Source organism: Taudactylus pleione, unplaced genomic scaffold, assembly GCF_031769625.1.
Source record: "Taudactylus pleione unplaced genomic scaffold, aTauple2 ptg001314l, whole genome shotgun sequence".
NCBI classification, from domain to species: Eukaryota; Metazoa; Chordata; class Amphibia; order Anura; family Myobatrachidae; genus Taudactylus; species Taudactylus pleione.
Window position 1 is genome coordinate 2,836,067 of NW_028285714.1, and position 24,736 is coordinate 2,860,802.

A 24,736-nucleotide genomic window follows, 5' to 3' on the forward strand; every position below is an offset into this window, starting at 1 on the left:
GTTTTGCCTCGATTTCAGATCCGAGTCAGGCGGGAAAAGTCGAGCCTGTCTCGGATCGGCCTCGGATCGGGGGGGCTCGGGGGGGTTCGGATTTCAGAAATCCGAACCCGATCACCTCTAGTTTTAACATGGGCAACCCGGGTTGAGTTAAAATGCACCAAATCTGCAATAATCCAGGAATAACCCGGGTTATTAAGGCGATGTGAAAGGCCCAGACCCGTGTTTGCGATGTGAAAGGGTTATAAGAGATGTACGCTAACCCAATGGTTAGCGCACATCTCCGATGTTTGGAGGACTGCACGTGCGCAGCAGGTGCTGCACATATGCAGCCCTCCGACTGCGAGCCCGCTCGCAGTGTGTCCCAGCCGCAGCCTGATTGACAGGCTGCGGCGTTTGGGATGCGGATTGGGGGGCATTCCCTGGCAGCATTCCCAGAAACGTTCCCTTCCCCATTTTCCGGGAGGGTCGATGCCAGAGTCTGCATGGGTGCACGTAGACTTCCTTGCCTCACTAGCTGTCTGTACCTGGCGAGGCTGCGGGAAGCTTTAGCTCCCGCAGCCTGGCCAAAGGAACATCGGCAACAATCGCGATGTTCCTATGGTGACCCCAGGCTGCGACCTGGGTCGCAGAGCTGGGATCACACAAATGCAGCAAGTTGGTGTCTGACACCACCTTCTGCATTTGCATTTTAAATAGGGATGTGCGCCGGACCATTTTTGCCGGATTTGGATTTGGTTCTAATTCGTCGTCCGGCTTTGGATTTGGATTTGCCAAACTGCGGTGACTGGCTTTGGATTTGGTTTTGTATTTGGATTTTTTACAAAAATTTACAAAAAAAAGCTAAAATCACATAAATTGGGCTATATTTTCTTCCTAGAGTACTATTAAACTCAATAACCTTAATTTCCAGTCATTTACAGTCAATTTAGACCACCTCACAGTTTAAATTATAGTTTTCACCATTATTGGCCAAAGGTTGCAGTTAGCTGACTGGTTACCAAGCGACAAAGCAGCATCACAGACACCACAGTTTAAAGCACAGCAATGACACATTGCCACACAGCAGTGGCAGAAATTAAAAGTAGTTCACCTACCCAGTGGGGTTCGGCCAGCAAATCACAGTACGTGTTTACAAAGTGGGCTACCGCCCTAGGAGTCACAGTGCACAATCTTATTCACATTACACCGCACATAGTGTCCCTGATTCACATTACACCATAAAGTAGTGTCTCTTATTTATGTTACGACACACAGTAGTGCCCCTTTTACACAATTCCCACAGTAGTGACCTTTTTACACAATGCCCATAGTAGTGACCCTTATACACAAAGCCCACAGTAGCCCCTTATACAATGCCCACAGTAGTAGTGCCACTTATACAATGCCCCCAGCAGTGGTGTCCCTTACACAATGCCCACAGTAGTGGTGCCCCCTATGCAGTCCCCTTAGTAGTAGGGCTCCCTATGCAGTGCCCACAGTAGTAGTATGCCCCCCAGTAGCAGTGCCCCCATTAGCAGGCCCCCAGTAATAGTGACCCCCGTAGTATGCCCCCCATAGTAGTGCCCCCATTAGCTTGCCACCCAGTAGCAGTGCCCCATTAGCATTTCCCCAGTAGTATGCCCCCTAGTAGTATGCCCCCCCAGTAGTATGTCCCCCAGTAGCAGTGCCTCCACTAGCATGCCCCCAGTAGTATGCCCCCCAGTAGCAGTGCCCCCAGTAGTATGCCCCCCAGTAGTATGCCCCCCATTGCAGGCCCCCAGTAGTAGTGCCCCCATTAGCATGCCCCCCAGTAGCAGTGCCCCCATTAGCATGCCCCCAGTAGTATGCCTCCCAGTAGTATGCCCCCCTTAGGAGGCCCCCAGTAGCAGTGCCCCCATTAGCATGCCCCCAAGTAGCAGTGCCCCCAGTAGTATGACCCCCTAGTAGCAGTGCCCCATTAGCATGCCCCCAGTAGCACCCCCTTAAAAACACACAAATAATTCCCGCTCCTGCCTCCGTCTGTCCCGCTCTGCTGCTCTATTACGCACGGAGAGAGCCGGAAGACGGAGCTCATGAGTGAGCTCCAACCGGCTCCCTCTGTGCAGCAAACAATGAGAGTCTGCCTGACTCTCATTGGCTGCTATTACAAACACGCAGTTGCCGCTGGCAGCTGTGTGTTTGTTTCCATGTAGGGCAGACCGCTATCACAGCGGTCTGCCCTACACTAGAAGAGCCCTGACGTTGGATTCTGTCGCGAGAGTCCGACATCAGGAGGCCGCCGTTCAGCCCCGAACAGGGATCCGAGTCAGCCGGGGAACACCCGAACAGGGTTCGGGTGGACTCGGATCCCCTATGTTCGGAGCGATTAGGATTCCACAGAATCCGTACTGCTCATCTCTAATTTTAAATGGATGGAATTGCAGAGCTGCTTGTGTGCGACTGTGCAATTCCGTCCATCTCTGAATCAGGCCCTCAGCACAGCAACTTCCAGCGATGCATGCTCTGAGTTCTGGCTTATCTGGGGATTTATGGCAGGTTAGCCTCTATTACATACAGCTACTCACTGAAAACTCATGAGAAAACCGATGCAAATGTAAAATGACAGTCAGATTACATTCTTGCCAATGTTTCATGGCAGTCATAATTAAGGTTGGATTCCCTCTTAAAAATGTAAAAATATCTATAGGGAAAAACAGAATATTTACAGTTTACTAAATAATTCTACAAATTGTGTTAGACTGAGCAATTGTTTTGTCTTCTGCTGTCTCAGCAGTGGCATTTGTGTCCTGTAGGTATTTATCTCATTTGCATTTGAATCCTTTAATGCTTCTGTTGGACGCTGCAAAATTTCTTGGCAGTTTCTTCTGCAATCCAATTATCTTCCACACAAAGTAATGCTTCCTTGTGCCCTCTGTTCAATAACAAATACAACGGTCATACTGTAATCTAACACGAAAAACTTCCTACAAAAATAACAAAACTGAAATATCTCAATGTTTATGTTACACTTCTTTGCTAAGAATGCTGCAAAATTACATTGAGTAATGTCCAGAGGAATAACAAAAAAAACAAACAGCAACAAAATGGAATGAGAAAAATGAGGTCATCCTATATACAGTCTCAGTGGTATAAAGGGTACAGACACAATGGGCTCTATTTACTACAATCCGCATTGGTAATGCAGATTGTAGTGTGATATTACCGAGTGAATTCGCATTGCGAATATCACAGGGATTTACAACAAATCCCTTGCAGGGACAGAGCTTGCGATAAAGCTCTGTCCCTGCGAATCCCCCTCGGAGCCTTATCACGGTATTTTCGCAAAAAATACCGTGTTTAAGTGCCCACGCATGCGCCGACCGGTCGCCGCTGCTACCCCCACTGGTGCTAAGCCCCGCCCCCCGGCGCTAAGCCCCGCCCCCCACGATCGCAGACCCCCCGCGACCCCCCCATCCCTTAATAGCACTTACCTGCATGCTCCAGGCCTCCGGTGATGTGCTCCATTTCAGGTGATCTCCCATACTGCACTGGGGCCCGATCACCTGATGACCGGGCCGCAGTGCACTGTGGGAGACCAGCTGACCGGAGGGGAGACATCATCGGAGGCCCGATCACCGGTCCCTGGAGTCAGGTAAGTAATTTTCTTATTACTATTTTTTTTTTCTTTTTTTTACAGTGATCAGCTTGTGGTCTGTTTAGACCACACAGCTGATTACTGGGACCGACTCCCGGCTCTGCTCTCCCCGTTAGAGCGGAGCAGGAGTCCGGTAACCGGGGGAGACCCTGGATAACGCCACCTCCAGGTGGCGTTATTATCACAGGGCTTTCCCCGATATTTTTTTCACATTTATTTTTAGTAACTATGGTTGGATCACATTTTCCATTACAGTTATGGGAAATGCGATCTGCTTTACTAAAAATAAGTGATACTTAGGGGTTGGAGTAGAATTTTACGAATTCTACTCCAATTGCCCTATAGTAACTATAGGTGATACTAAAATAATGTGAAAAGGGTGTGAAAACACCCTTTTTCACTTTATTTTAGTAAAAATAATGTTAGTAAATAGAGCCCAATGCCAGGTCACACTCCTCTCCCAGCCTGGCTCATGTTTAGCAGGAAGAAGAGAAGGGACCCCCTTCTGAGCACAAACTGGTCTGGAACATGCTATTTGAAGTCCTGGCTAGAACTACACTGTACATGCCCTAGGTCTGTCCATCAGTGCCACGAGACATTGGACCTCATTCACAGTCGGTCATAAGCGGCCGCTCGGTCGTACGCATCCGATGTTTCCAAACTACGCATGCATATGGTTAGTTGTGCGCATGTGCGTACGAGACCTTGTGATCCAAAATGCTGTCGATCGTAAGGCTTACGAGCAGGAAGTGGCTTCCGAGAGTTGATTGACATGAAAGGCCGTTTGTGGGTGGTGACGGGAGTGGTGGTCTAAAAACGCAGGTGCTCCTCACCGTTTTCAGGGCGTTTTAGGGGCGTACATAAATTTCCTGCTACGACCGACATAGAAGGCCGGAAGTAGTAAAACGTTATTCTGCGAGCAGGTTAGAGGCCTGGCTGATCGTACAGTTTGAGGTTGGGTATGTGCTCTCTCAAGCCCCAGATTACAATCGATACAATCAAATGTGACTGATGTTATGTTTGATGTTTCTATTTTGAGCCACACAATGCAAATAATAATCGTTTGTTGTAGCTAATAACACTGCTAATTGGCATGTAATTGATTCAGCTGTGTTTGCATTAGCGAATAATAAGAATAAATATATTTCAGGGGATGTCTTATTCTATGCATTTTTTGTTAATTTTTTGGTGTAATTTGCACACAACACAATCGGCCGCAACAATAAGAAAATTAACATACAGAGACTGACAACGACTGACAACGATCGACTCGATCGCTAACTGCTATCACTTGTTAGCTAGAGGAGGTGCTTTGTTCATGTATGGGCGTCACTTTGGTTGCGATCGCCCGGCAATGCGATTGTTTTTTTTTCTGATTCTCGATTGTTAGGCGTACGAACGAGCGGGCGCTTACGACCGACTCTGAATGAGGGCCTTTGTGTGGGCTCTAATATAGAAGGAAGGCATGAGCACTTAAGGAACATGGCTATGCCACATTATGCTCTCCTTATGTGCGTGATGCATGATGCTTCGCATACAGGATGCTATACATCCCGCCACTCTTCGCAATCATGCCAGCATTAATTACGCCAGTATGCATGAACAAACACGCAAAGGATAGCTCTTGGTAAGAGCTCACATTTGTGAGTGTGGGACTTCCAGGTCTATGCGCAGAATGACACATGCGCTGCGGGGGGTGCTGGGAGGAACCCCATTGGATCCATTTCACAGCACTCTTCGAAGAGAAGCCCATAGGCTTCTATAGGGTAACGCCATCTGAAGATGGTGTTACCCACCGCATCCAAGCCTCGGAATGCATCACATTCAGAGGCTTGGTGCATATGAGAAATGCGGTGAAACCTCTGAAAACTGCATTTTCGTTGGTTTGACCGCATTTCTTGCTTTAGTGCATAACGCCCTAGGTGTGGTGCTGAGTGAGACATGGTCGCAGGATACTATGGACCACGTATCCTATAGATATGCTTACCATACTATCCCTTTAAACCGGGACACTATTTAATTACACAGTTTTGGTGGCTGATTAAAACTAGGGGTGAGCGGGTTCGGATTTCTGAAATCCGAACCCCCCCGAGCCCCCCCGATCCGAGGCAGATCCGAGTCAGGCTTGACTTTTCCCGCCTGACTCGGATCTGAAATCGAGGCAAAACGTCATCATCCCGCCTTCCGAGTCTCGCGGGTTTTGGATCCTATATAAGGTACCCGCGTCGGCGCCATTTTCTCACTCGGCTGTGGACAGTGAAGAGGGAGGGTGGGAGTTAGGGCTGTGTAGTGTAGTGTAGTGTAGTGCTGCTGTTGTCCACTACTTCAAAGTCCATAGGGGCTGGCTGGACTGTGTTGTGCAGTCAGTTCTCCATAGGGGCTGTGTCCACTCCAAAGTCCTGTGCAGTGTCCCAGTCCTAAAGGGGTGCTGTAGTGTTGTCCAGGGGGTGCTCTGTCCATCAGGGGTGCTCCCCCCAAGTGCTAAAAAAATAATATATTTTCTGTGTTTGTGAATTGTGTGCGCAGTAGCCGCACGTGCATCAACAAAGTAGTGCCAAGCGTGCGCCTGTGTCATAAGTAAAGGGCCGGCTGGCTTGACCGTTAAAGGGTGCTGTAACCCCCAAAAGTACACTCCAGTCCAAACCAAAAAAAAAATTATTTTCTGTGTTTGTGAATTGTGTGCGCAGTAGCCGCACGTGCATCAACAAAGTAGTGCCAAGCGTGCGCCTGTGTCATAAGTAAAGGGCCGGCTGGCTTGACCGTTAAGGGTGCTGTAACCCCCAAAAGTACACTCCAGTCCAAACCAAAAAAAAAATTATTTTCTGTGTTTGTGAATTGTGTGCGCAGTAGCCGCACGTGCATCAACAAAGTAGTGCCAAGCGTGCGCCTGTGTCATAAGTAAAGGGCCGGCTGGCTTGACCATTAAGGGTGCTGTAACCCCCGAAAGTACACTCCAGTCCAAACCAAAAAAAAAATTATTTTCTGTGCTTGTGAATTGTGTGCGCAGTAGCCGAACGTGCATCAACAAAGTAGTGCCAAGCGTGCGCCTGTGTCATAAGTAAAGGGCCGGCTGGCTTGACCGTTAAAGGGTGCTGTAACCCCCAAAGTACACTCCAGTCCAAACCAAAAAAAATATTATTTTCTGTGTTTGTGAATTGTGTGCGCAGTAGCCGCACGTGCATCAACAAAGTAGTGCCAAGCGTGCGCCTGTGTCATAAGTAAAGGGCCGGCTGGCTTGACCATTAAAGGGTGCTGTAACCCCCGAAAGTACACTCCAGTCCAAACCAAAAAAAAATTATTTTCTGTGTTTGTGAATTGTGTGCGCAGTAGCCGCACGTGCATCAACAAAGTAGTGCCAAGCGTGCGCCTGTGTCATAAGTAAAGGGCCGGCTGGCTTGACCGTTAAAGGGTGCTGTAACCCCCGAAAGTACACTCCAGTCCAAACCAAAAAAAAATTATTTTCTGTGTTTGTGAATTGTGTGCGCAGTAGCCGCACGTGCATCAACAAAGTAGTGCCAAGCGTGCGCCTGTGTCATAAGTAAAGGGCCGGCTGGCTTGACCATTAAAGGGTGCTGTAACCCCCAAAGTACACTCCAGTCCAAACCAAAAAAAAAATTATTTTCTGTGTTTGTGAATTGTGTGCGCAGTAGCCGCACGTGCATCAACAAAGTAGTGCCAAGCGTGCGCCTGTGTCATAAGTAAAGGGCCGGCTGGCTTGACCGTTAAAGGGTGCTGTAACCCCCGAAAGTACACTCCAGTCCAAACCAAAAAAAAAATTATTTTCTGTGTTTGTGAATTGTGTGCGCAGTAGCCGCACGTGCATCAACAAAGTAGTGCCAAGCGTGCGCCTGTGTCATAAGTAAAGGGCCAGCTGGCTTGACCGTTAAGGGTGCTGTAACCCCCGAAAGTACACTCCAGTCCAAACCAAAAAAATATATATTTTCTGTGTTTGTGAATTGTGTGCGCAGTAGCCGCACGTGCATCAACAAAGTAGTGCCAAGCGTGCGCCTGTGTCATAAGTAAAGGGCCGGCTGGCTTGACCGTTAAAGGGTGCTGTAACCCCGAAAGTACACTCCAGTCCAAACCAAAAAAAAAATTATTTTCTGTGTTTGTGAATTGTGCGCGCAGTAGCCGCACGTGCATCAACAAAGTAGTGCCAAGCGTGCGCCTGTGTCATAAGTAAAGGGCCGGCTGGCTTGACCGTTAAGGGTGCTGTAACCCCCAAAGTACACTCCAGTCCAAACCAAAAAAAAATAATTTTCTGTGTTTGTGAATTGTGTGCGCAGTAGCCGCACGTGCATCAACAAAGTAGTGCCAAGCGTGCGCCTGTGTCATAAGTAAAGGGCCAGCTGGCTTGACCGTTAAGGGTGCTGTAACCCCCGAAAGTACACTCCAGTCCAAACCAAAAAAATATATATTTTCTGTGTTTGTGAATTGTGTGCGCAGTAGCCGCACGTGCATCAACAAAGTAGTGCCAAGCGTGCGCCTGTGTCATAAGTAAAGGGCCGGCTGGCTTGACCGTTAAAGGGTGCTGTAACCCCCGAAAGTACACTCCAGTCCAAACCAAAAAAAATATTATTTTCTGTGTTTGTGAATTGTGCGCGCAGTAGCCGCACGTGCATCAACAAAGTAGTGCCAAGCGTGCGCCTGTGTCATAAGTAAAGGGCCGGCTGGCTTGACCGTTAAGGGTGCTGTAACCCCCGAAAGTACACTCCAGTCCAAACCAAAAAAAAAAATATTTTCTGTGTTTGTGAATTGTGTGCGCAGTAGCCGCACGTGCATCAACAAAGTAGTGCCAAGCGTGCGCCTGTGTCATAAGTAAAGGGCCGGCTGGCTTGACCGTTAAAGGGTGCTGTAACCCCCGAAAGTACACTCCAGTCCAAACCAAAAAAAAATAATTTTCTGTGTTTGTGAATTGTGTGCGCAGTAGCCGCACGTGCATCAACAAAGTAGTGCCAAGCGTGCGCCTGTGTCATAAGTAAAGGGCCGGCTGGCTTGACCGTTAAAGGGTGCTGTAACCCCCAAAGTACACTCCAGTCCAAACCAAAAAAAAATAATTTTCTGTGTTTGTGAATTGTGTGCGCAGTAGCCGCACGTGCATCAACAAAGTAGTGCCAAGCGTGCGCCTGTGTCATAAGTAAAGGGCCGGCTGGCTTGACCGTTAAAGGGTGCTGTAACCCCCGAAAGTACACTCCAGTCCAAACCAAAAAAAAAATTATTTTCTGTGTTTGTGAATTGTGTGCGCAGTAGCCGCACGTGCATCAACAAAGTAGTGCCAAGCATGCGCCTGTGTCATAAGTAAAGGGCCAGCTGGCTTGACGGTTAAAGGGTGCTGTAACCCCCAAAGTACACTCCAGTCCAAACCAAAAAAAAAATTATTTTCTGTGTTTGTGAATTGTGTGCGCAGTAGCCGCACGTGCATCAACAAAGTAGTGCCAAGCGTGCGCCTGTGTCATAAGTAAAGGGCCGGCTGGCTTGAACGTTAAGGGTGCTGTAACCCCCGAAAGTACACTCCAGTCCAAACCAAAAAAATATATATTTTCTGTGTTTAGCCGCACGTATATATCAAATCGATATAACATAAATGGAGGACCAAACTTTCTCCGATAAAAATAAAATAGAGAAAGATCAAGAACCACTTCCTCCTAGTGCTGAAGCTGCTGCCACTAGTCATGACATAGACGATAACATGCCATCAACGTCGTCTGCCAAGGCCGATGCCCAGTGTCATAGTAGAGGGCACATACAATCCCAAATGGCAAAGTTCAGGAAAATGACCTTGAAAAAGACATTTAAATCAGCTGAAGAGAAACGTAAACTTGCCAATATGCCATTTACGACACGGAGTGGCAAGGAACGGCTAAGGTCGATCCCTAGTATGTTCATGACTAGTGGTTCAGCTTCACATGACGATGGAAGCCCTCCTCCCACTAAAAAAATCAAAAGAGTTAAGCTGGCAAAAGCACAGCGAAGAACTGTGCTTTCTAAGAAGATATCACAAATCCCCAAGGAGAGTCCAAGTGTGGTGGTGGTTGCGATGCCTGACCTTCCCAGCACTGGACGGGAAGAGGTGGCTCTTTCCACCATTTGCACGCCCCCTGCAAGTGCTGAAAGGAGCACCCACAGTCCACTTGCTGATATGCAAATTGAAGATGTCACTGTTGAAGTACAACAGGATGAGGATACTGGTGTAGCTGGCGCTGAGGAGGAAGTTGGCGAGGAGGATTCTGATGGTGATGTGGTTTGTTTAAATCAGGCTCCGGGGGAGACAGTTGTTGTCCGTGGGATAAAAAAGCCCATCACGGTCATGCCTGGGCAGAAGACCAAACATTCCACCTCTTTGGTCTGGCAATATTTCTATCCAAATCCGGACAACAACTGTCTTGCCATATGTACCATATGTAAAGGTGAAATAAGTAGGGGTAGGGACGTCAACCACCTAGGAACATCCTCCCTTATACGGCACCTGCAGCGCGTTCATAAAAAGTTACTGTCAAGTTCAGAAACTTTGGCTAAGACCGTAAGCAGTCCAGGGACACCTAAATCCCGTTGTCCTGTTGTATCCAAGCGCCTGCAAACCACACCGTCAACTCCCTCCTCGTCAATTTCCTCCTTAGTCAGGATCGGAAGTAGTCCTGCAGGCCATGTCACTGGCATGACTGCCTCTCCTATCCTGGATTCCTCTGGAGGATCCTGCATTGCTACGCCTACTGCTGCCGCTGCTGCTGTTGCTGCTGCTGGGAGTCGTTCATCATCCCAGAGAGGAAGTAGGAACACCACTACTTTTACTAAACAATTGACCCTCCAACAGTCCTTAGCGAGGAGGATGAAGTACGACAGCAGTCATCCTGAAGCAAAAGGTATAACTGAGGCCTTGACTGCTATGTTGGTGTTAGACGTGCGTCCGGTATCCGCCATTAGTGCAGTGGGATTTAGACAATTGATGGAGGTAGTGTGTCCCCGGTTCCAAATCCCGTCTAGATTCCACTTCACTAGGCAGGCGATACCGAGACTGTACAGAAACGTCAGAAAAAGTGTCCTCAGTGTCCTGAAAAATGCCGTTGTACACAATGTCCACTTAACCACGGACATGTGGACAAGTGGAACAGGGCAGACTAAGGACTATATGACTGTGACAGCCCACTGGGTAGATGTATCACCTTACGCAGCAACAGCAGCAGCGTCACCAGTAGCAGCATCTCAGAAACGCCAGCTCGTTACAAGGCAGGCTACGCTGTGTATCACCGGTTTCAGTAAGAGGCACACCGCCGACAACCTCTTAGAGAAACTGAGGGAAATCATCGCCCAGTGGCTTACCCCACTTAGACTCTCCTGGGGATTTGTGATATCTGACAACGCCACCAATATTGTGCGGGCATTACATCTGGGCAAATTCCAGCACGTCCCATGTTTTGCTCACACAATAAACTTGGTGGTGCAGAATTTTCTGAAAAGCGACAGGGGCGTGCAGGAGACGCTTTGGGTGGCCCGAAAAATTTCTGGCCACTTTCGCCATTCAGCGACTGCGTGCCAAAGACTGGAGCGCCAGCAAACACTCTTGAACCTGCCCCGCCATCACCTGAAGCAAGAGGTTGTGACGCGGTGGAACTCAACCCTCTATATGCTTCAGAGGATGGAGGAGCATCAAAAGGCCATACAAGCCTATACATCCACCTATGACATAGGCAAAGGAGGGGGTATGCACCTGACTCAAGCGCAGTGGAGAATGATTTCCGTGTTGTGCAAGGTTCTCCAGCCCTTCGAACTTGCCACACGTGAAGTCAGTTCAGACACAGCCAGCTTGAGTCAGGTCATTCCCCTCATCAGGCTGTTGCAGAAGCAGCTGGAGAAAGTGAAGGAGGAGCTAAGACGGAGCGATTCCGCTCGGCATGTGGGACTTGTGGATGAAGCCCTTCATTCGCTTTGCCAGGATTCCAGGGTGGTCAATCTGTTGAAATCAGACCACTACATTTTGGCCACCGTGCTTGATCCTAGGTTTAAAGCCTATGTGGTGTCTCTCTTTCCGGCCGACACAAGCCTGCAGAGGTGCAAAGACCTGCTGGTGAACACACTGTCAGCTGAAGCGGAACGTGACACGTCAACGGCTCCTTCTTCATTTTCTCCCGCAACTGGGGCTGCCAGGAAAAAACTTAGGTATCCTAAGCAACCCGCTGGCGGTGATGCAGGGCAGGCAGGACCAAGTTTGGACATCTGGTCCGGACTGAAGGACCTGGCAACAATTTCTGACATGTCTACTGTCACTGCATATGATACTGTCACCATTGACAGAATGGTGGAGGATTACATCGGTGACAGCATCCAAGTAGGCATGTCAGACAGTCCATACCTGTACTGGCAGGAAAAAGAGGCAATTTGGAGGCCCCTGTACAAGCTGGCTCTATTTTACCTGAGTTGCCCCCCCCTCCAGTGTGTACTCCGAAAGAGTGTTTAGTGCAGCCGGGAACCTTGTCAGCGAAAGGCGTAGGAGGTTGCTTCCACAGAATGTGGAGAAGATGATGTTCATCAAAATGAATTATCAGCTCTTCCAGGGAGACCAGCCTCCAGAAGGTACAGAGGGACCTGCGGTGGTGGATTCAAGTGGGGACGAGTTAATACTTTGTGAGGATGAGGATGTACACACTGAAGAGGGTGAGGAATCGGTGGATGAGGAGGATGAGGATGACATCTTGCCTCCGTAGAGCCAGTTTGTGCAGGGACACATTAATTGCCAGCTTGTTTTGTGGGGGCCCAAACGAACCAATCATTTCAGCCACAGTTGTGTGGCAGACCCTGGCGCTGAAATGATTAATTTGTTAAAGTGTGCATGTCCTGTTTATACAACATAAGGGTGGGTGGGAGGGCCCAAGGACAATTCCATCTTGCACTTCTTTTTTTTCTTTGCATTATGTACAGTTTGGGGCCTAGTTTTTCTAACTGCCATCCTGTCTGCCACTGCAGTGTCACTCCTAGATGGGTCACGTGTTTGTGCCGCCCACTCGTGTCGCTTAGCATAGTCATCCAGCTACCTCGGTGCAACCTTTTGGACATAAAAACACTATTGTGAGGTGTGAGGTGTTCAGAATAGACTGGAAATGAGTGGAAATTAAGGTTATTGAGGTTAATAATAGCATAGGAGCAGAGAAACCAACAAATTCTGTGATTTTAGCTGTTTTTATGCTTTTTTAAAAAAAAATACAGATCCAAAACACAAAACCCAGAACCCAAAACACGGAAGGGTGGTTTTGGCAAAACCAATCCAGATCCAAAACACGAAGAAAGATCCAGATCCAAAACCAAAACACAAAACACGAAAAGTGGCCGGTGCACACCCCTAATTAAAACCAGGTGAAATCCAGGCTTGAAGTCAGCCAGCCACAGAACCATTTCATGAGTGTCTCGGTTTAAAGAGATAGTATGGTAAGGCCGCCTATAGAGACCCAGGCCCGGTTACCTTTTGGCATCCTCAGAAGGTAAGGCACATTCCAATGCTGAGCACACAAGGCTCGTTCACAAACAAAATGAAACTGTAATTCGGACGCATGTATGCTCAGAAGAGTTCTGCTCTTTTTACCTTGGAAGGTTAGAGCAGCATCGCAGGGATCTCACCCAGTTTTTGCTACGAGCACAGTACTGTTCCACACCTGTACTGTTACATTACACTCTCTAGCTACATTATGGTGCTACAGGTCAGAATTCACCATTCCATTCCAGTGATATGATATTATATAATTAAACATGCTTTTAAGGCTTGGTCAGACTGTTTCTATTATTAATGAGATTTTCACAAGGTAATAAATACATTAAAAACAGATTAACAATAGAACTAATAAGAGTCAATGGTGCCACTCCCAATGTGGCATAATTACATTTTAACACTGTGTTTAATCAACATTCCTTAATTGTCATATGCTTTAGTTTACTTCCAGCACAGCAGATTAGTAAAATTGGAGCACAAAATCAAAAACTGTTAAAAAGTTAAAACGCTTTCTAGCACATACTGTATGTGTGAACAAGCCCTCAAAAACATACATGTGCTATCAGTGATGTAACTATAGAGGGTGCAGGGGGTGCGCCTGCTATGGGGCCTGGCGGCTTAGGGTGCCCGCCACCCTAGCAAGCATCCCCCTGCACCCTCTGTAGCTGGTGCAACTGGGAACGCTGGTCTCTGAAGCGATCAGAGACTAAAGACACCTCTGTTCGCTTCAGAGGCCAGCGTTCCCAGTGTTGCAGTGTGCGTCACCCGACATGTGAGGAGCCTGCTCCTGCTGGATCTAGTTAGATCCAGTCAGCGACGGGCACAGACGCCTGAGTGAAGCTGGAGCGCTGATAAGCGCACAGCATAAGGGGCATTACTGGGGGTACAACATTAGGGGCATTACAGGGGGTACTGCATAATTTGCACTGTATAAGGGGCACAACTGATGGCACTGTATACGGGGCACTACTGGGGCACTGTATAAGGGGCACTACTGGGGGCATAGCATAAGGGGTTCTATTACAGGGGGCATTGCATAATGGGCACAACTACAGGGGGCATTGTATAAGGGGCACTGCATAAGGGCACTACTACAGGGGGTATTGCATAATGAGCACAACTACAGAGGCACTGTATAGGTAGACTTATGGGGCCCCCATACCTCTGGTTACGCCCCTGTGTGCTATTATACCTCAGTAGGAACACGTCAAAAGAGTAATGCAGTGCACACCCCCCTCTTTTGTATAGACCTGGGCCAGCTAAATTATGGCCTGCAGCCATGCACTGCATGACCACTGCCAAAACATGCGCGGCCTGGCAACCTCACTGCCGGACCGGCTCACTCTACAGATGCATGTGATTGTCAGTGTAGGCTGTACTGCCATGCAGATTCGGTAGTTGTGGCAATGGACGGACAGGCTAAGGGAGACAGGACACTGACACAGACCAGAAGACATTCGTCAGGATTACACTTTTTGGACAGGTAAGTAATATAAGGGGGGCTGGGCTGGCATATAATGGAAGATCTGTGCTGACACATAAGTGGGGACTCTGGATTGACACATAAGGGAGGCTCTGGGCTGGCACATAAGTGGGTGCTCTGGACTGACACATAAGGGGGGCTCTAGGCTGGCACATAAGTAAGGGTTTTGGGATGGCACATTAGGAGGGGCTCCAGGCTGGCAAAAAGTGGGGGCTTTGGGCTGACACATTAGAAGGGCTTCGGGCTGGCACATAAGCGGGGACTCAGCAAAGAACCAGTACTTAATTGTTGGGAGGCAAACATAAAATATGTTGTGCCTCTCCTTTCAAAAGCATTTTCTTTACATGGCACTCCAAGAATAAAGTTTGGACGCCCTGGTATAGAGCTTGAAAGGTGGGGTGGTCAACTCGACTGACACTGTAAGTTATGCATGAATAGGAGGATGATTATTGGGGTGTTTTTCTCAGCCCAGCTGGGGGCAGGAGCATGATTATGAACAGAGAGAGGAGATGGGTTTTACAAGTTACATTTCTGTATCTACAATTATTCATAAAGGCAGGAGTGTAGGAATTGGGGGGGGGGCAGAGGAAGCTGTTGCCCCCCATGATTTCTGTTGGGTCTACACAAAAATGATGGAATGAGGAATGAAATGAAACTGGGGATGAGGCTGCGGTAATAGCTTTATTTGAACTGGTAAACTGTTTTTGTTTCTCTTTGCCAAAAATATCTTATCTTCATGTTTACTCTGTGTACATTTTCTTCTTGCAAAAGTTCTTTTTTTCATTCTAAAGGTGGCCATACATGGTGAGATTCAAAAGTTGGTCAGATCAGTTGTACGATTTCCCTCGAAAATTCTTCCCTTCAGATACAGGACGATTTGTATTTAAAATACAACTATTTCACATAAGACCATACGATTTGATCAATCACATCACATAATGTGTGCCAATTCCTACACAATCAGTTGAGATCTCTCTGCAAAACCATCTGATCTGCGATCCAACTAGACGACGGCGGGGACGTGCATCGGGGTAACAGAAGACTCAAAATACAACTATTTCCAAATGATTGGTCTGCCCAACCTGTAGAAACTACCCAATTCATGTGATCAATCGTCCCGTGTATGGCCAGCATTAGAAGCCCCGCTCATTTTGCTATAACAATTTGCAGTAGCATAAGCAGACACACGAGACCGGGAAGCTGCACTTCCCATTTACTATTCTTGTAAGTTGTACGACAATGGAACAGAGAGAGTGAATGACTGCGGCCTGCGGATGGTTTAAAACGTTAGCAGCAGTCTCATTGTCGCCAGATAGTAGCATATGCCAGATATAATAGCACATACCATAGCCAGTGAGGCAGTGACTATAGATTTAAAAATACTCCTAATCAAATGAGATTAAGCTGTCAATTAAAATCTGAATATAAACTAGCAGACATGAAAACGACTGCACGTTTACGACATTGTAATCGTGCAGTCGTTTGTCAGTCTGTGATGAGCCTGCACTGAACGAGCAGTCGTTCAGTGCAGGCTCATCAATCGTTATCGTCAGGTTGACCAGCATGTTTGCACGATGATAGATGTCTAAACGACCAACGGGCACGCGCATCGCTGGTCGTTACAGACATTTTTGTAAACGATTTGCAAACGATTTATGAACGATTGAACGATCATTATCGTTCAATCGCTCAACTTAATCATCTAGTGGATGGGCACCTTAACAGCTATTGTACTAATTGGTAGTTAATATTAATAATAATATTTATTTAATACTGTATACATTTTTATAGTAAAATAAACAATGAAACTGAGGTTGGATAACCCCAGAAACACTGACGCAAATTAACATAGCAAATAGGAATGGGAGTCTTTATATATCTACAGTCACTGTTACAACTGCCGTAAAACGAGATACCAAAAGTGAGAAGAAGGGGGCTCCAGGTCCTATAGTAGTCCTTGGCCTTTTGCCCCACCATAAAAATTTTCGTTCCTACGTCCCTCCTTATAGGCTAGCTTTTATACATGTTTTTAATTCATGTTTTATTATCCATTCAGAATAAATAAATATACTGGGTGTTTCATCGCAATCTGTTTTTCTTCCATTTGGTCCTTCACTTATGCACTCCTCATGTTTCTGGTGAGCCCCTAACTGCACTCTTATGAACAGCCTTTTTCCAATGTTGGTCTGTGGTGCCCCCTAGTGGCATTATCTTTGATTCAGGTTGATCAGTACTTTATTCCATTTTTGATTGTTTATTTTAATAGTGTTATTTATATGGGAACGAAGGTATTTATATGGAAATTATTTGTTAAATAAGAGAAGTGCAAATAGATAATTAGATATCTACAGGTGGCATTAGCTGTCCATATCTGCTGCGGTCACCACTTCACACATTCTGGAGATACTTAATTTTTGCTGTAAGACTGGGAAAATGTCAGTTTTCAGGGGCTTTCCAGCAAAATGATTTTGATAAATATGACTCTAAGGGGAATATTTACTAAAGTGTGGGTTTATAGAAGTGGAGGTTTATCTGGTTGGTTGTTATGGGCAACGCCTCCACTACTACTATAGTACTAGGGGAATAGTAAATATTCCCCTAAATGTGGAGTCTGTAATGGCAGATAACCTGCACATACATTGCAAAAGTTTGAAACGAAAGAATCGTTTTTCACATAAATGAAATAGGAACAGTAAAAAAGGGTAAAACTTAATTTTTGTATCACTAAACAGGGCTTACGTCAATTTTTCTGGAAAAAACGGATAATACGTATTGATCTCTGCATGGTATAAAATAAAGTCCAGCACTGTGAAATTTCTTTAACGTAAGCCAAGAAATCGCTCAGACGTCCGTTTTATTATTGACTTGCTTAACTAAAATCATCACTGCTCAGCTCCCTTTTACATTAATGTGTCATACACCTAAACATTCCTTGACAAATGCTCTATAGCAGTGATTCCCAACCTCGGTCTTCAAGGCACACTAACAGTCCTGGTTTTAGTGATATCCAGGCTTAAGCGCAGATGGTTATATCAAAATAACTAAGGTACTAATTAAGTCACCTGTGCTCAACTATGGCTATCTTTAAAACCTGGACTGTTAGTGTGCCTTGAGGACCGTGGTTGGGAACCCCTGCTCTATATAATAGTGACAACTGCATCAAAATCCATCCAGTAGTTCTCGAGATTAGCTCGAACAAACAGACAGATGCCTACCAGGGACTTCATTTTATACTATGTATAGATTGTTGTGTAGAGCTCAGCTTGTCTATGGCAAATTCATGCCGCTAACATATCCTTTAGTTATATTATTGTCTGATTATGTGTGCTTAACCTCTTTGTCTGGTATCCTGGTATCCCATATTGCTCTAGAAAAAAAAATTCTGTGTAAGTTACCTACATATATGGCTGTGTAACACTCAAAGCTCAGCTCTGGTTTGGAAGAATCTGGATTTGGGTTCTTATTTCTTGATTCCTCTATGACCTGTTCCAGCACTGCAATGCTTAGAGTCCTATATAAATACTGTCTTAGTAATATTTTCTTCGTTGTGGTTTTGTTTTTCTTGCATATCTCTGATTTTACATTATTTGACATGTCAATTCCTTGCAAATCCACATATTTACCATGCTATTTTATCTTTTCCCCCATTTGCCTGATCCGGTCTTTTCTCTTTTCGCCAGTTACAGCGTGTTCTACAAGTATCAGCCCATCGACCTGGTCCGGAAATATTTTGGGGAGAAGATTGCCTTATCAGTGTCAGATTAATGTCCACATGGACCTGGAGCTGAAATTTATGTAGGGGCTAATGTGTGCTGCTGCAGGGGGTGACAAGTGCCGCGGAGGTGTGACTAGTGACGTGGGGGTGTGGCTAGTGTTCAGGTACAGATCAGCAGCATGTTTTTCACCACGACATCACATCCTGTCAGTGGAACGCACAGCCCGCTCCTAGCTATGGCACCTATCCGCACTTCTTGTCAGTGGAAACCATAGACCGAGAAAGCACCAATCAGCTGCTGAATTGGTACATTTGGGGAAAGTTCATTTCTTATTATCACTTAATTATTATCTTATTAGCAGCGATAAGTAAATACTAATTACTGGGTCTGAAACCTTATAATTAGTACATAATTGTAGATCTTACAGGGAAATAAAAATTAGAAATGTTTGTTGTGATTGCCTGATACTGGTATACAAATTACAAACTAAAGACACCATAACATTCTTAAAAAATAGACAAATAAAAGTTGAAAAAATATAGTTAAAAAGGGAAAAGTCCACACACTCAACCACCCCATAGGTTAGATAATATTAAAAAGCTCCTGTAGAATCCTGGTGCGAGTTATACGCTTCTCACAGGTCCCAAATGTATATTTAAAGTGCTCTGTAGCTCTATTCCATAGTGAACAGAGGGCTGGATTCAGAGATAGATGGAGTGAGCATTAGTGCTGCGTTTTTGGATGCAGCAGTGATGCTCAAATATTCTAAAACAGCAGGATTTGTCTGTAAGAAAAAGACACCTCCTGTATGCAGCGTTGATCTGAGTGCTGCGTTCAAAGATGCAGCATCAGATCACCATCATGATCATTGGTTGCATTGGTTGCATATATCGGCCATCTGAGTAAGCCGAAGCTTACCCAGACTTGCCGCCAGAACTCCTCTGCTGGGGCCAGGACATCTGCGTCCAAAGACGCAGATCCTGGCACTGGAACACCTACAACATTTTATAGAACAGTCCAAGTCGCCGCCCCCTCTCAGTCCCCCAAACGCAGCAGCATGTCAATCAGCCACAGCATGATGGGGGTCTGCGAGTGATTACACAGGACTCGTTCTGCACATGTGCAGACCCACAAAAATTGGAGATGTACGTAAACCAACGCTATTCCGTACATCTCTGGCCCTGATGTTCGTAAATCAACATATGCTGCCTGCATTGCAGACAACTAATTGGAATACAACCAAATAGGGAAAAATCAAATGTACCACTCACCCCTTCTGGGTTGCAGAGTTCCAATGCTGTACTTGGTTCAGGCTCCAGGGTAGCCAGGTACTGAGATGTCTGCTGCTCCCAGATGGGAATTAGGAGGATTTTTGCCATAAAAAAAGGAATGCCTACACCTATGGCTTGGTGCATCCTTCTGTAAATGTTTCGAATGCCTATGGGGGTGGAGCTTGACATGAGCAGTGGCTCCCATTCTGCTGGCACAATTCCATGTTACAGGGGGAGGAGCTTAGCTTGACTGGGGACAGAGCTTAAGGAGACCAGGAGACTCCCACACTGGAGACACAGCGTTATGTGGCAGGGGGCAGGGCTTAGTGCGAGCAGGGGGTGGATCTTAGTGTTATAAGAGGCTCACACAATGAGGACACAGCTTTGGAGGACTGGGGGCAGAGCATAGTGCAGTGGGTGGGGTTTACAGCAACCGGGGGCTCCCACATTGGTGAGACAGGTTTGGATGGCCGGGGGCGAAACTTAGCTCGAGTAGGGGGCGGAGCTTCATTTGGCCTTGGTGGTCTGTATGGGGGGGGGCTGAGGGGTGTTGATTGGACAGGAAGATAAAGTGCTGGACTGCTGGTAGTGAGTGAGTGGTGACAGGAATCCATTGGGCCTATTTTCATGGGAAAGCCTGGAGCTGTAGTTCCACCCGCCCCATTGTTAATCCAGCCCTGTTCCCACTCATTCTTTCTCCTTTCCCCTTACTCAGCTACTTTAGGAGCTCAATAGCGGACAATGTGATACTCCTACTTCAGGCTGTGACGTGACATTTAAAAATCGGTTCTCTTAATGTAGGTGGTTTCCATCCCCTAGCTAAAAGGTGTAAAATTCTCCTTTATCTTTCCAAACAGAAATTAGATTTAGTGTTCCTCCAAGAAACACATCTAATCTCAATGGATACCTAAATTGCAGATACTGCAATGGAAAGTTGTGGCTGCGGCTCCCTTTAACTCTGGGGTGATCATTTTAGCTAACAAACCGCTTCAGTTGGAGATTACCTCTGTCATTACAGACCCTGATATGTCATAGCAACAGGGTGTGAGTACTCAAAATGCTAGCCATCTTGAGTACTCACAGAAATGAGCAGGGACGCAGAGAGGGAGAGAGCGGGTACTATTTACATGGGCCTGGGCCTGTTGAAGGGGTCCGATGGGGGCCTGGTTCCTGCAGCCCGCCTCCCACCCTGTACCAGCCGCCGCCATTGCCGTCAAGTTCAGGCAGCAGGGAGAGAGGACTGACTGCTGTCACGCTGTGTGCCGAGCTAGGGAGAGAGGCTGCTGCAGAAGCAGTCAGACCTCTCTCCCTACATCATATGCGGGAGGGGGGAGAGGTTGTGCCCCTGACACCTGCGCCCCCTATGCAGAACATAGTAAGTTTTTATTTATTTTTTTGGAAGAAGGGGGTCTGGCCACACCTCCCCAGTTGGCCATGCCCCCTCCCTGTACCTGGGCCCGGCAGAGCTGTCGGCAGCCCTGGAAATTAGTCCTTAATACTGGGTGGTGACTTTAACTTGGTCTCCTCCTCTACCTTAGACAGATCAAATTCCCCACTCTCTCCTCCTTCCCTTCCCAAACTGGGGGGCCTATTCATCATTACTAAAAATTCGATGGAGGTAATTAGGTTTAGAACTCGCATGGAGTTCTACCTAATTACCGGAGGAATTCATCATTCCTCCTCTCCATCAGTACCTATTCCGAAAAGCTGTCATTTTTGCTATGACAGTTTTTCGGGAAATAGATACCTTTCCCTGCCTGCTCTAACTTACCGCTATATTTCAAGTACTGTGTAATCTTGACTTGTGCCAGAGACTGAGTTTGCATAAACAGCCTGATATTCATCTTGTTTGAGCTACTAGAGAAACAGTGCCTAAGTTTGGCAGTGTAAAGAGTGGCATCCATTTTATGTGAAATGCTGATCTGAGTTAAAGAGCACTCTGGAACTGAGTTATTGCTACTGTGCAGTGCTGAATTTAATTGTGATATATTGCAAGTGGAACAATGTTTATTGTGCCTTTTCATTGGAAAGCCAAACCTATTGCTCTCTTGAATCAGGGAAGAACAGCATTAGATGCTAAGCTTATTGCTATTACCAATTGTGGATTACAAATACACCTATGTTATAGATCAGTGATTGTCCATCAACAGAGGTCTTTAACGACAGAACTTCGTGTGCACTTTAGAATAAGTTACTGAACAGTTTTGAGCTTTTGCTAAATCTGATGAGTAATAATATTCAATGCTATTGCTGTATATCCGTGTTTTACAAAGGTTAATGTGTTTTTAAAGTATATTATATTGAGACAATGAGAAATTGCCCTTTTCATAGTTATAGCTAAGAAGGTGCAGCAGCAGAGATAAAGAAGCTTGTTTAAGTATTGAAATAAGTGATTATCAACTGCCTATTCACTACTGTATTGCTAACTACCGTTTCGAAAAATCTATATATTCTTTTATGTGCTGCAATTTACTGTCATATGTATGGTGATCATTATTTTCATACAGTGACCGGCCTTAGATCTACGTCTTCCTACCCCCCTTTAATTACTTGATTATTATATTTACTAAGGCTGTCATGATATGTCATTTTACTATGTGTATGGGGCTAGATGCGCTGGAGCTGATGTCTTAGCTGTAATGTACCATATACACCTAACTTATCTGTGTCCACTATAACAGCCAGGTTACCACACTAGTCTTATATAATCTGGCTAAGATTCATTTGCTATACATCATGATGTATATACAGTGAAACACCTCCATGAACAAATAAAAGGAACCATTAACAAATGACCATAACAACGGTAAAAAATGTTAACATTAATTTCTATTATGTAAAGCTATAAAGGAGCTGTGTTTAAATTTTATACTGAAGAGAGCCATATTTATTTTTCTGTACTATGTAGTGATACCTCACATAGCCCCAGCTGAGCCTGTTTTTTTGCCAGCCGGTATAAAACTGCTGATATTCGTCCCATGGTCAGTTTATAAGAGAATGCTGGGCACATGTAGAACCATCCAGGCCCATGTGTTTTGATCAGTGTGCATTGTTATACGTTCATTTATCAGGAGCCTGGTAACAGCAAAAGTTAATGTTGTGTCCCCTGTGTAAAGCTCTGCACTGGCTCTGCTGTATAAATACCAACACTGCCCTCAGCACAGCAGTTCAGACAACTGGAAATGATTTTAAAAGATCTCCTTATCCTGCTTGTTGTGCTGTCATTAGCACAGGCAACCTCACCCCAGCATATCATCCATCCTAAATTTCTGCACCTGGGTAAGTACATATAGCTCTATTACCCCTGACATAAAGTTTTATTTATTTTTGTTTCAGAGTTAAAATGTATCATAAATTATAAAAGCTTTCTATTTTTGCTTATGATACTATTTACTATTTCTTTAACAGCAGATATTACATATGTTGTGACATTGAGGCACACTGATACCTGGTTAGAAAAATATATTGGTTTATTTTTTTATTGATTGCAAAATGTTTCTATGAGCAGTTGTGTGTTGTTTACAGAAACTCTGAGCAATGGTGACAGAGGGTTCTAGCAATAAGATCCCACAGGGTTCACTGATGGGTAAAGAAGATGGGTCTTTGCTACCGAGCCATCTGCTGAGTACTGGATGCAGTACAAAAGTGCTATTCATTTGACATAATCACACATCACTTCAGAGTAGGGAGCAATGTCGTCCACATTATCAAATTAATTTCACAATATATAATTAATATGTTGATGCCATTCCAGGTGATATCGCCTAAATAGCACCAACATGTCAGTAATACATTTTAGATTGCATTTAATGCGGTGTGTATTGCTCTGTATACTTCTGCATGTATTCAGAAGGCTGATCGAACTGTGAGCACCTTAACCTTGATTTATGGTTTACCAATGCTGGGCATACACTATACAATTATCTTTCAGATATTTGTCCAATCTGGCTGGTTGGAATGAAAATCTGGTAATGTCTGGGAGCAAATGACAATCGACCATTTTCTCACAAACACTGGAAAACAGACAAAAATTGTCCATCAGACAAATTGGTTAAAACACACGAATGTAACCAATTTGAACAATTGTTTTTTGTCAGTTTTCCAGTGTTTAAAACCATATGATCTACTGTCATTTTCTCCCATACATTACCAGGTGTTCATTCCAACCAGCCAGATTGGACAGTCATCTGACAGATAATTGTATAGTGTATGCCCAGCTTAAGGTATGCATCTGACTCCCTCTTGCTATACACATAGACCTGGAATGTGTGCCTCCTAATTATATGGTGGGGTAATGTTTCTACTACTGTATATACGGAAGTGTTCTTTGATCAAAACAAGGCTGCATGGTTATGTCATTAAGAGGGAGATGTACCAAGCCTTGGAGAGTGCTAAAGTGGAGATAGATAAACTGCCAACCAATCAGCTCCTAGTCAATTAACAGTCTGTGTTTGAAAAATGGAATTTAGGAGCTGATTGGTTGGTATCTCTTTCCACTTTATCACTCTCTAAGGCTTAGTACATCACCAACTAAATAAGCATATGAAATAAAAATATATTATGATTTATCAGAATGCAGAGTAAGCTAAATAATAATAATACTAAACAGTCTATTCCGCTTCCCAAATTAAGCATGGAACAAGCTAAACTTTTTTGTAGGACTTTGGTCCTCAACCCAGCCAGTTTAAGTCAGGTTTTACATGCTAGCTATGAAATGACCTTTCATATCAGAAATTTTCCCGTGTAGATCCCTATGTCCACAGAGTTCACACACACCTAAGAGAATGCAGGAAAGAGAATGAATATAAATTAAATTGGGAAGCATCTGCTCCTACTTTTTGCCTTATGTACAAGGGCTAAAGGCTGCATGGTAGGTTTTTGTGCATTAAATGTAGAAGCATACAGGGCCGGATTAAGGGGGGGGTGACAGGGGCATTCGTACCGAGGCCCTCACACACATACCCGGCGACGCAGGGACTAGGGGCAAAGGTGGACTCCTGCCTGCGCTGCTGCATGATCAGCAGGGAGGAGGCAGATACCTGTAAGGGGACAGTCTCGGGATCCGCTGCGCTCAGTAACTTTATTGAACCAGCGGTGCCAGTGGCCGGTACAATAAAGCTTCTTTTGTTTAATCGGTGCAGCGTGCGTGACATCATGACGTCACACAGCGCTGCACCC

General features: G+C 45.6%; 1 protein-coding gene across 1 annotated transcript in view; it reads left to right on the plus strand.

Moving 5' to 3' along the window:
- Positions 1-22,669: 22,669 nt before the first annotated feature.
- The window catches only part of LOC148443209 (elastase-1-like), a 65,392-nt gene continuing 63,325 nt past the window's right edge, over positions 22,670-24,736 (plus strand). Inside the window, exon 1 of the mRNA XM_088463032.1 lies at positions 22,670-22,837. Coding sequence (XP_088319158.1) covers positions 22,741-22,837 — 97 coding nt within the window. The 5' untranslated portion in view covers positions 22,670-22,740. The remainder of the gene's footprint in view (positions 22,838-24,736) is intronic.